This window comes from Meriones unguiculatus, chromosome 10 (genome assembly GCF_030254825.1).
Source record: "Meriones unguiculatus strain TT.TT164.6M chromosome 10, Bangor_MerUng_6.1, whole genome shotgun sequence".
In the NCBI taxonomy this organism is placed as follows: Eukaryota; Metazoa; Chordata; class Mammalia; order Rodentia; family Muridae; genus Meriones; species Meriones unguiculatus.
The window spans coordinates 53,982,106-53,994,489 of record NC_083358.1 but is presented as its reverse complement, the minus strand read 5'-3'; the positions used below and the strand labels follow the sequence as shown (position 1 = coordinate 53,994,489).

At 37.4% G+C, this 12,384-nt stretch overlaps 1 protein-coding gene across 4 annotated transcripts in view; it reads right to left on the bottom strand.

Annotated features, from left to right (window-relative positions):
- Nexn (nexilin F-actin binding protein) overlaps window positions 1-12,384 on the bottom strand; it is a 29,262-nt gene that overhangs the window by 10,524 nt on the left and 6,354 nt on the right. For 2 of the 4 annotated variants that reach the window (XM_060392488.1, XM_021649608.2), the window contains exons 2-8: window positions 8,283-8,353; window positions 6,936-7,127; window positions 6,320-6,398; window positions 6,083-6,231; window positions 2,838-2,879; window positions 1,378-1,542; window positions 1,133-1,303 (exon numbers count right to left, since the gene is read on the bottom strand). In XM_060392488.1, coding sequence (XP_060248471.1) covers window positions 1,133-1,303; window positions 1,378-1,542; window positions 2,838-2,879; window positions 6,083-6,231; window positions 6,320-6,398; window positions 6,936-7,127; window positions 8,283-8,353 — 869 coding nt within the window. The remainder of the gene's footprint in view (window positions 1-1,132; window positions 1,304-1,377; window positions 1,543-2,837; window positions 2,880-6,082; window positions 6,232-6,319; window positions 6,399-6,935; window positions 7,128-8,282; window positions 8,354-12,384) is intronic. The other 2 variants (XM_060392491.1, XM_060392490.1) reach the window with 2 other exon arrangements.

Sequence of the window (12,384 nt, the reverse complement as noted above, 5' to 3'; positions counted from 1 at the left end):
AATTAAAGTGTGTAGCTATTATATAACATGAATAACATTTTTTTTGAGACAGTCTTAATATACAGTCCAGGCTAACCTAGAACTCAGAGAGCTGCCTGCCTCTGCCTCTCAAATGCTGGCATTAAAGGTGTATACCACCACACCTGGCCAAAAGTAATGACATTTTAAATAAATGGCTAGAAAATTCAAAATGTTGAGCTGTAACCTTCTTAACATTACTAATGAAAGTTGATCAAGAAGGTCATGGTTACTTTAAAAATTACAGTTGTTCATTTTTAAATCTTTAAAATGAGACTAGAATCTGTGCTTGCTTTTGTTTTTATAGTAGTGAGGATTAGTGGGGATTAAACCTCAGACCTTCCTTGTGCCTACTAGGCAAGTGCTCTATTCTTCAGGATGTGAGTATTGCCTACGGTTGGCCCTAACTCTTACTGAATCTGTAGTCCAGGCCTTTAATGTGTGCTCTTCCTTCCTCACTTCCTAAGTAGCTGGAATTATAGACTTGTGCTCCTTAAATGAAATCCATAATTTAACTTGAAAGTGCCCTACAATCATATCATTAAATATATTGTTTAATTTACAAAGAGAAAACAGGTGCATTGAGTACTATTTTATAGAAATATTATACTATATTAATATAGTATACAATATTAAAATTACAATTTAAAGCATATTGAACAACATGCCCCCAAAGTAAAAACTCAAAAATATACAGATGAATTACATGCATTTATATTGTATAAAAATATAGAGAGAGTTTCAAAATATGCCTTTTAGCTGGGTGTGGTGGCGGACACCTTTAATCTCAGCACTGGGGGAAGCAGAGGCAGAGGCAGGCAGATCTCTGTGAGTTCAAGGCCAGCCTGGTCTACAAAGTGAGTCCAGGACAGCTTACACTGGGAAAGCTGGTCTCCAAAAACAACAAACAAACAAACAAACAAACAAAACATGTCTTTTGGGACTTGAATAGTGTCAGTGGTATAGCACTTGTTTAGCATGCACTAGGTTCTGGGTCCAACCCTTAGTACTGGGGAAAAAAATAAAACAGTGAAACGAGGTATTCCTGTCTAGAGAGCCTCCTTGGAGCATCATGCAGAGCCAGTGAGGGCAAGGCTAGTGCAGCTATACTTGCCATATGCCTCCTTGCTTCCTCGAAGGCACGTCTCTCTTCCTTTAACCGCCGTCTTGCTTCCTCTTCAGCTTGTTTCTTGCGATTTTCTTGTCTTTGTCGTTCCAGTTCTTCGAAAGTTGATTTCAGTTTTCCAGGAAAATGTGATTCTTTTTTGGCCTCTGTTTCATCATCCTGTGAAAACAAACTTGTTACCCAAAGGGCAATTGCTGTTAACTCTGCATTGGATTTGTTCTTATAAAACCTACCATGACTAAGGAGAGACACTTTGCCTCTTGGAGAGAGCGGCGCTCCTCTTCATGATGAAGCCTTTCATCCCCGTCTTTATCCAGGCCCTCAGGGTTGTCCACTTTTCTAGATGTTCTGTGCGATTTGGCAGGCACCACCGTTACAAGTAGTGAATCGTCTCCTTCCTACTTAGAAGATAGACAATTAGCACCCATATCCTTAATAAAAATGCAGGTGGCAGGGTGCTTCACCTCCACATATGGTGAAGCACATTGCTGTCAAGGCTATGAAGGACAAAACCTTAGTTTTTACACTAGTTACTAGGAAATACATCTTTCCTTGAACTCACTGTGCACGATCAGTGAGCTTTACTAGACCCACTAATGGCAGTCTCAAGAAGCATTCTGCTTTGGAAGGTAGAATTAATATGCCCGATTATGAAACAGGACTGTAGTAATATTACCTGACTGTAGACTCTCTGCATATTAATTACAAAAGGTAATGTGCATGTGAGCATACGTCAAACCAATTTGATGGTGGATAGTTTCAGCATAAACATACAACAAAGTTTTCTCCATAATCTGCTTCTCTGTCCCAAGCTATTCAGTACTTAATAAAGTAATATTTAATGAGAAAAGCCATTGACTAGTCAGCCAAGTGATGTGTTGACATTCATAATATAGATAAAGCTGTAAAGCATTTATCTATTAAAGTTTAAAACAAATTCTTAGTGTTTGTTTTTGAAACAGGGTCACTTTGTGTAGTTCTGGCTGGCCTGGAACTTGCTATGTAGACCAGGCTGGCCTCAAACTCACAAAGATTCACCTGTCTCCACCTCCCAAATGCTAGAATTAAAACTCGGCACCACTACACTTGGCTAACATGAATTCTCTTAATATTGATTTTAATTGGTTTTACTACAAATTTATTGTTACCTCTAACAGTTTTACAAAATAAAGATTATAAACTATACATATTCCCCTAAATTAATTTATTTAAAATTTTTGTAGCATAGTTTTAGACATGCCATCAAATTGGTTGGTTGGATTTTTAATCTTGCTAGTTAACTGGGCTATGTTTTTATGGTTATTGGACATTCCTTCATGGTATTACACACTCCCCTCTATACTGGTATGTGAAAACCAGAACACGAGCTCTTAGGGACTCTGAGAAAAGAAGACAAATGATGAAAAGGAAACTGCCTCTTAAAAATGTCAGCTTTCAACAGCTTTGGATATTAGTTCAGGAAACATACGGTCTTGGAAGAGTGTCCCTAATAGCATCACAGACCCTGTCTCCATGACCCAACTGGACAGAAGCATACTTTTCTTTAAATACACTGCAGTGTTGAAAGTGCCTTTTGAAAACTTTTTGTTAATGTGATATCTATAGTGAATAGTGAAATAAAAGCCTCTGCATGTCTTTCTTTGTGAATCAGGTAATTTTCAGTGAATGTTTCATTAAAGGAAACGTCTGTTACCTCTGATGCGGATTCGGTTCCCGTATTGTTTATGTCCTCAATCTATTGAATGAGAATTTCATATTGTTACATTACATTAAATTTCTGCTTGGTGCTCTTAAACATACAACGGAAAAGTAATTTAGTCATGACTTCTGGTAAATTTTCAACTTTTGACTGTGAACTTACAAGGAACGATTTTTAATTTGGTAGCAATTTAAACTGAGATACACAAAAATGCCCCTGAAATCTTCTGCCTCTGAGACAGCAGAAGGAAAATCCATCACAAACAATCAAATGGTTGTGACCCTATTTCTTATCAAAGATGTCTGGCAAAAATGTCACTGATACAATGATAAAGTATGGCAGAAATGTCTGCTAGATTAGAAGGGTGGATAATTCTGTTGTTTATAATATTTCTCATACTGCATTAGGAAATGGCCATTATATAAAGTTGGAGCACATTTCTCTGAAGGTGAAGAAACACTGGGTTAGCTTGATGGGCAGGCTGATCCTTTAAGTAAACTGCCTAAAGAAAATAGGTGATTTTAACAAGTCAGTGTCTGAAATCTCAGGAAAAGAAAACATAAGCAACAGACAAGAACTGTCGTGAAGTAAGTTTAGCCAGGATGACCTTTGTGAGTCTGAAGTCAGCCTCACCTATGTGTCAAGTTCCAAGACAGCCAGGGCTACATGATGAGACCATGCCTCAAAACTAAAACAATAAAGTTTAAAAGACTTTTTATTTTAATAAATACTTTTATCAGAATAATTTTACACTGTTTAATTTTTTTTAAATAATTTGTTTTATTACATAATTATACTGATTTGCTATATAAATGGTAAAGGTTTTTTCCAATGGTGTATCATACTAAGTAAAATTTGAATGGCTCTCTAATAAAATGAGTTTTCCAATGAACAATAAAATTAACTTCTCAATAAAAAGATCCAGAAGGCATGAGAAGCCAGAGCCAGACACTGAGAACACAGGAAAGAGAAGCAATTGATTAAACCCGGGGTTCTATATCCTGCATCTCTTCAGGTCCTTCTTATCTCTGGGAAGGTGGACAGAAAACTCCTTAGGCTTTCATATTTTGCATGCTGACATTTCTGTTGCTATTCCTTTCTTTTATTTTTGTTCACTCTAAACCATTACAAAGTAACAAAAGAATCATGTATTTTTTTCAATAAACATGGAAAAGAACTTATTTTAGGGGAGGGAAATTTGCTGCCAGTATAGTCGAGAACAGACATTTGGAATACAGTTGGTGTTGGCTTTCACAGGTTAACCGTGAATAAATATTTATCAGCTGATTTTTGTTTTGTTTTGTTTTTGCTTTATTTAAAACAAATGTGTTTCTTCTCCTGATTTCATTCCTTGCCTTTTTTCAGGATCCCATCTCCTACCAACACCATCTGTGTCTCTAAGTGGATGGACTTAATTTTGTCCATCAGGGCATCTTCAGATAATATGCCCACAGGGCTTTTTCTTATTTTATTTTCTTATTCTAATTATTCTGTTTTCTTATTTCTTATCCTATTTTCTTATTCTAATATCTAAAACACAAGGTATATTCCTTTTTAAGTCTTTGTAAGATCCTGCCATCTTAGAAGAGGCAATTATCTCAGTGATTACTTTGACGATCCTGGACTCAGGAACGCTTCTTGCATACTGGTTTGTAAAAATTATCTGTAAACAAACATTACATTACTCTGCCTTAAGTCATATTAAATTTGAATGGAATTGTACTTACATTTTAAAAGTAGACTTTACCTACTTATAAAAAGAAATTACTATTACTATATTGCTGTTGTATCCTTAATTAAAAAGGGCTAAAACATCATTAGCTAGGGTTCTGTGCACCCTCCATACAGCAGTGTTTGGTGTAAAGACACCGATTTTTTTTTTCATGATCATTTTTTTTTTAAATTTACCTTTGAGCATCCAGTCTTTATTATAGTTAATCTCACTCAGGTTTTTTGTTTTGTTTTGGTTTGGTTTGGTTTGGTTTTTTGTTTTGTTTTGTTTTTGAGAAACTACTGTCTTAATATTCCATTCTTGTGTTCCAAATGGGTCAGTATGTCTAGAAAATATAGAAGACTATATATACATACTTCAGTCTTGTTTAAGTTATAATTTTATTGTAATTATATTCCAAATTCGTATATTTACAAAAATATATTGAAGTAATTAAAAATTCAGTATTTCTCATTTTATAGTTGTACTTCTTTATAAAGTTTCACTACAAAATGAATGCTCATCTTTAATGACTAGAAAGGTCAACATCAAGGTACATGGCATCCTTCAGAGAAGAATGCAAAACAAAGTATCTGAAATTCTCATTATTACCAGTTAATCTGGCATATACCATCAAACAAGTAGCTGTTTGTGTCACAGAAGAGGTTATTTGCAAAACTGAAGTTAATGGATTTCTTGGGCATGCAAGTATGGGATATGTTTTATTTTATCACTTTTCTCTTTAGAAAAGTAGTGGAAGATGGAAGGAACATAGCAAATTGGTTTAAGGACTTAAAATATTGCTTTAAAGGACTGGAGAGGTGGTTCAGTGGTTAAGAGCATCTCTGCTCTTGCAGAGGACTTGGTTTTGGTTCTTAGCACATACGTAAAGACTCAGAACTGTCTGTAACTCCAAGTCTGAGGTATTTGCTGCCCTCTTCTGAGCTCTGTGGGCAACTGCATGCACATGAAGCAAGCAAACACACACATAAACAATTTTTGTTTGTTTTTGTTTTTTGAGACAGGGTTTCTCTGTATAACAGACCTGATTTGTAGACCAGGCTGGCCTCAAAATTCATAGAAATCCACCTGCCTCTGCTGGGATTAAAGGAGTGTGCCACCACCTTCTGGCCATAAAGAATCTTTTTTTTAAAAAAATCTATTTAAAAACAGTGTAGCATGTATAAATATTGCTATTAAACACCCATAATTGTGCTTTGTGATTATAGTTTGTGTGGAATGTCTTATATCTTTATAAAATTCTCAAAGATGCCAAGAAAATTCAGAGATACAGTCAATTTAAGGACTGTAGAAACAATTGGTAAGATCATATATAACACAAGCCATATCATCATTCCTCCTAAAATAGGCACATTCTGCCCGAACTGCTGGTCATCTGATACTGAATATTTCTCCTAAGATAATGCTTTTAGTTTAGTCGCTATTAACACATTTATATTGTATTAAATAGTTCTCATTTGCTCTGTTAGTTACAGCAACAAATACCAATGTAGCATCTAGCACCTACCTGCTCAGCCCTTTTTGCTAATTCACGCTGTATTTTCCTCCTTTCTAACAGATCCTGCTCAGTTCTGCGTTTTCTTTCCTCTTCTGTTCTCTTCCTTTGTTCTTCTTGTCTATGTTTCTCCATTTCATCAAATTTACCTTTAACTGTCCCTATGAATACACAAAAAATACTGGATAGTTTACCATGTTTCTTTCTCTCATAATCCCATTTATTTTATTTATCCCTCAAGGTTCTTACCTGTTAGCTTTGGGACATAAGCCTTTTCTACTTTTGCAGAAATCTCTTCCTCATCATCAGAAGCAAGCATTTCTTTAATCTAGGTGGTTAAATAAGTTAGTGTGAATACATGTCTCCAAATTAGACTAGATTATATTAGAGCGGCCCCTCACCCCCGCTGCAGAAGAGCCTGCTAGGATATTCAGTGCATTCCTGATACCACAGGTAATTCTCAGCCCTGCTCATGATTCTTTTTTCTTGTATGAAAATTATATTTATAGAAGAAAAATGTATTTCATAGGTCATATAGTTCTAATAAAGTTTAATTTACACATTAGGCACAGTAAAAGACTATGAAAAATCATTATAAAAATAATTATATTGCAATGAAATTTATTTAAAGTTTTTGTTTACTTCTAGAATTAATATTTGGACCATGGTTGAGCGCAGGCAATGAAAGCAGTGGAGAGTAAAACTGTAAACAAGGGAAGACTGATGTATGCACACAGCTTAAATTAGGTTACAAATATAGAAAGTGATTTAATTAGTTTACATAAAATGTTAGTGTGAATAGTGCATTACAATGAATAAAATTAATAATTTCACAATAAAATGAAATAAAATAAAATAAAATGACCTCCTGCTTTCTCCTGTTCCATTCTCTCTCTCTAATATATTGTTCTTTTCTTCTTTGTTTTTCATCTCTAGACCGCCTTTGATTTCTTTCTTCCCTGGCCCTCTGCATGGCTTCAAACTTATCCTTTACGTCACCCTTGCCAAGTTTTGGCACATAGGATTTGGGGACAGGTTTAGATGAAGAAAGCAGAATCTTTGTTAGAAGGAAATAAAGAGAAGAAAGTTTAAAAAGAAGAAATTAAGCAAAGATAAGGATAAGATACATTAAAATACTTATCAAGACAAATAGAAATGAGTTTCAAACTTTTATTTGGATCATCATAGCCTGATTAGATATTCTCTAAACCTTTTAAGTTGAAATTACAGAATATTTAAGAACAGAAATTTTGTTAAATTAAAATTCTTCAGAAAGGAAACCCCAGTTAGCCTTCTACTGATGCTGAAGGCCAGTAAAACATAAAAATCAAATACTAAACTCTAATGAGAAACAATTTATTTTATTTTTTCACCCTATTATTAAAGTTTCAAATTAACATCACTCCTTTATAAACAACAAGGTCAACCTCAGCAAATTATATGAATTTGGAAAGAAAGCATTAGATTGGGCTTTTTTGATGAAGTTTGAATTACATATAACATTACCACTGCTTTCTTAGATAATACAGGCAAAGCTGAAGCTCAGTTTAACTCCACAAGAGTTGTGTCTTGTGCTGCACTACCCATGTTTACTTCCTAAAACCCCCTTAAAATGTGCAAGGTGGCTACACCGGCTGCCTAGACTGAGCTCTAAAAGGAAAACATTTAAAAAAAATCTGATGGACAACTTGAGCAATGGTTTCTTTCTAACAACGGCAAGTAGCTTGCTGATCTGCGGCAGATCTGTCCTGTGCTGATCTAGTGCATGCCCCTCCGGTTTCTTAGCTGTCATGTTTGAATGTTAGCATCTGGGGCTTCTCAGTTCTTGGTATCTACAGCCAAGAAGCTGAGAGTCCTCACCCTAAAATGAGTTATCACTTCCAAATGTCCTAGTCTCATAAAAACAACATGGAAGGAATCATTTCTAAGATCAGTGTACTTAAAATTTTACTTAAGGTGCTGGCTTTTATCACGTCATTGCCTTGTAGAGGTTTAGTATGCATGCTTCCCAAAGCCCAGATTAGAGTACTGACCCAAAACACTAACTGAACCTTTTTTTGTACATCCTCAGATTGCAAACACCTAAATGTGACCATTCCCACAATCTTCTAGTCATCTCTTCCTCCCTTTCCAAGTCTCTTCCTGCCTACTCCCACCCTTTCCACGGCCTTCACACACGCACAGGCATGTATACAGAGCTTTTGAGATTTACCTCTGCCTTCTGGGAAATGTCATTCATGCTTGCTCTGTGGTTTGGGGCTGAAGCTTTGTGTAGTTTTGTGCCTGAAAAAAAAAAATAATAATAATGTTGCCAGGTGGGGCAGCACACACTTTAATCCTAGCAGTTGGGAGGCAGAGACAGGCAGATCTCTTTGAATTTAAGGCTAGCCTGGTCCACATAGAAAGAAAGCACCAGGCTAGTCAGGGCAGCATAGTAAGATCTGTACACTTATACAGAAATACACAATTTATATTTAAATTTTTAATATACATATATAGAAGTATAACTTAAATTGTTTTCCTTCAGAAGTTCAAATTAGTAGTTGTGATAATCTTGAGCTTCTTTAATATTCCTGGTTCAGAAAATATAAGGTGTGTGGTTTAGAAAGTCCAGAAAAACATAACACCCAGAAGAGCTTGGTGAGCGTTCCAAGGCATGTGAAAAGCGTGCACTGTGTGGTCACTCAGTAGAGCACACTCTACACACCAGGCAGATTGAGGTAGCTTGGCCACACTTCCTTAAAAGTCATCCACTTTATTTGCTGTAATCAGACTCTCTTAAATGTGAACACACTTTGCTCCAACTGTAGCCTTTGAAATTGTCCCTTTCAAGCCAGTGGTGGTGATGGTGAGGTTAGTGCACATCTTTAATCCCACTGGATAATAATAGCCCATTGTATATTTAACCATTCACTCAATGAAAAATATTTTGGTTACATCTGGGCAACCATAAATAAAACTGATACTAATTATCCACATGCAGACTTTTAAATGGACAGACTTTTCAAATCCCTCAGAATAAATACTGAGTCATGATTGCTGGATCACACGGTAAGAATGTGTTTAGCAGCTGGGTGGTAGTGGCTTGTGCTTTTTATCAGAGCACTTGGGAGGTAGACAGGTGGATCTCTGAGTTTGAGGATAGCCTGATCTACAGAGTAAGTTCCAGGACAGCTAGGGCTACACAGATAATCTCTATCCCTCCCCCTGCCTCTGGTTTATTTATTTTAATTTTTTTTCAAGATGTTTTCTCTGTGTAGCCTTGGCTGTCCTGGACTCCGCTTTGTAGACCAGGCAGTCTCAAACTCAAAGATGCACCTGCCTTTGCCTCCTTGAGTGTTCCTCAGGCATGTGCCACCACACTCAGCTGAGAACCCCTCTCTTGAAACGGAACAAAAAAACCACAAAGGGCAAACTTACCTTCAAAGTTTGCAAGTTGCTGCATTTCCACCAGCAATTCAGGAAAATGTGGTTGTTCTTCCCTTGCCCCCTCCCTTGGTGCCAGCCTTCTGGTTACGGCTAATGTAGTTGGGAACGCTATCTCATTTTAGTTTGCATTCCTCTGACAGCACATTATATGTCTCCCATATGCTCACTTTCCATGTGCATATCTTCTCTAGGGAGATGGATGTAATCTTTGCTACTTTTGAGGGAGAGTTTGTCATTGTCATTGAAGTTTTTCTGTGTTTGAGACAAGGTCTCAGTCTCACTATGTAGCTAAGGCTGGCCTGGAATTTTCGGTTCCCCCCAGTCTGCCTCCTGAATGCTGGGATGATGGGCATGGCCACCATATCCATACTATGGTAATCATTATTTGGTGATAGCTTAGAAACAAAAGATTCCACTAATTCCACGGGGGACTTGTTAAGCATCCACCATGCCTGGCTCTCTCCGGCAGATGCTGAGGAATGAAACCCTGAGCAGATAGGTACTGCACATCTCCTGTTCTTAACAAACGTGTTGAAACCAGGTTTTTCAGTAGTCTACCCTCTAGCTGAACAATTTCAGAAGGCTTCAACACAGCTGTCTGACAGAAGTGGAAGGCAGCATGTTCAGTTAGATGCCTAGGGACTTGCATTCTGCACTCACGTTCTGCTCTGCTCTTACTCCATGCCCAACACTTTATGCCCCCTGCCAAGCTTACAGAGGATCAGTTGTTTTCTGGAGCCCCCCCCCCCAACTATAATTAAATTCCACCAGAGAGAGCTTTAGAACATTCATGCAAAAACTAACTACTTTCAAAGATCCTCTCTTAACTCAATTTCCAGCCTCTTTGTGGGAGCTAGGGGGCACACATAAGAACGAGTGCTTATGCGTGCACACCTGTGTAGTCGCATGCATGTCTGTGTTTAGAGGTAGACACAGTCTTGAACTCAGCTCACTGACTTGGCAAAGCTTTGAAGACCTAGGGATCCAGCTGCTGCTCCCTCCCCAGTGCGGGGATTGCAGATAGATATATATGCACTCGTCTGTTCACATGAGTGCTAGGGATCTAAACTCAGGCCTCACGTTTGTGCAGCCAACACTATTCATCTGACTCAGCCATCTCTATAGCCCTCTGTTTCCATTCTCCTTCTAAACTACCTGTACAGTGTTGTTTTTTTTTTTAACATTTATTTATTTATTATTATACAGTATTCTGCCTGCATACCAGAAGAGGGCACCAGATTTCATTACAGATGGTTGTGAGTCACCATGTGGTTGCTGGGAATTGAACTCAGGACCTCTGGAAAAGCAGCCAGTGCTCTTAACCTCTGAACCATCTCTCCAGCCCCCTGTACAGTGTTTTTTAAGTCAGCCTTTTGAAGACCTATTTTCAAATTCCAGATATCATCCATCAGTCATGTACAACTTTTGGTACAATAGTCACACTTCAATAGAGAGGTACCATCTTCTACTTCATGCTTCTATACATTACCAGACAACAATTAAATCCAAGAGGAATTTTGTTTTCTTTTGCAGAGGAGCTTCTCCTTAATTAAACATAACTGTGCTTGCCAGAAATACAGTACTCATACATGTCCTGTAACATTGATAGTATCATTTTATTAGTTTACTTTCCTCCAGAATCTTGGCAACTATTTTCAAATGATCAGCTCCTTTTCAGTAGGTGCCAAGACTCAATGAAAACTATTACCTTCACTGCTGTAGGGAAACTGTTCTGATGTAGTTTCCGTGAAATGTTTAACTACTGTGAATTATCAGAACAATGACTTTAAGTATACATTCTGGGTTAAGGTGGAGTTTAAAAGTTCCACAGTAACACCTAGCAACGACTCGTTTGATCTGAGTCTCTACAGTGAGAGTCTTTTCCCTCTGCTCTTGTGAAGCTTTCACAGCAGACCCTTTCTCTCTGTGCTCTATCTCAGGCCTATCCTAACCCTGAGAGTCCTGGCAGCACAGTGCCTGTGGGAAAGAGAGGTGACACCAGAAAGTTGTCTTCTGGCCTCCACACACAAGCTGGAGCACACCCCCACTCACACTAACAGCGCTGAACCATCTCTCCCGCCAAAGCTTCTACTTTCATGCCAGGAAATGCATTAATAATATAAGGATGTCAAAAGCAAAGCTCTGATGAAGAAAGAGTGTTGAACATTTGGGGTTCAGGGCTTAGTACAGGCCCATTTTTGAAGATGCTAGACAAGTTTTATCTATATAAATATCTACAGACATGCTGACCAAATAAATACTTACTAGTTCACTTATGTAAAATTACAAACATTATTATCACCATGAAAATAGCTTTTACAAAATAGAACATGCTTGCTTTTTTTTTTTTTAAATAAGTCTGAAAATCTCAGCCAGGCAGTAGTGGCATATATCTTTGATCCCAGCACACTTGGGAAGCAGAGGCATGCTGTGAGTTTGAGGACAGCCTAGTCTATAAAGTGAGCCCAGGACAGCCAAGGCTCCACAGAGAAACCCTGTCTCCAAAAACAAACCAACCAACCAACCAAACAAACAAACAAAAACCCTCTTATCTAGCTTAATGAGAGAAATATTCTTATATCTACTTCTACACTCAAATTACTATAATATGTCTTAATTGAAACAAAATATGATCTCACACAAGCACATAGCTCAGAAGGGTAATGTGGTTAAACTTATGGTGCAGATCCTGAGACTACCTTTTGAGAGTCACTGAACTACAGAAAAGAACATCCTATCAAATCAAGACAATTCCCATTCTAGAAAGTCAAAATTTACATGGAGGTCTACTCACTATATTTAGAATGCCAAGGAACTGGTTTAAATTTATCTCTATGCCCAGGAAGTGAATACCAAAAGATTTTATATCTAGAAGCACATGAGTT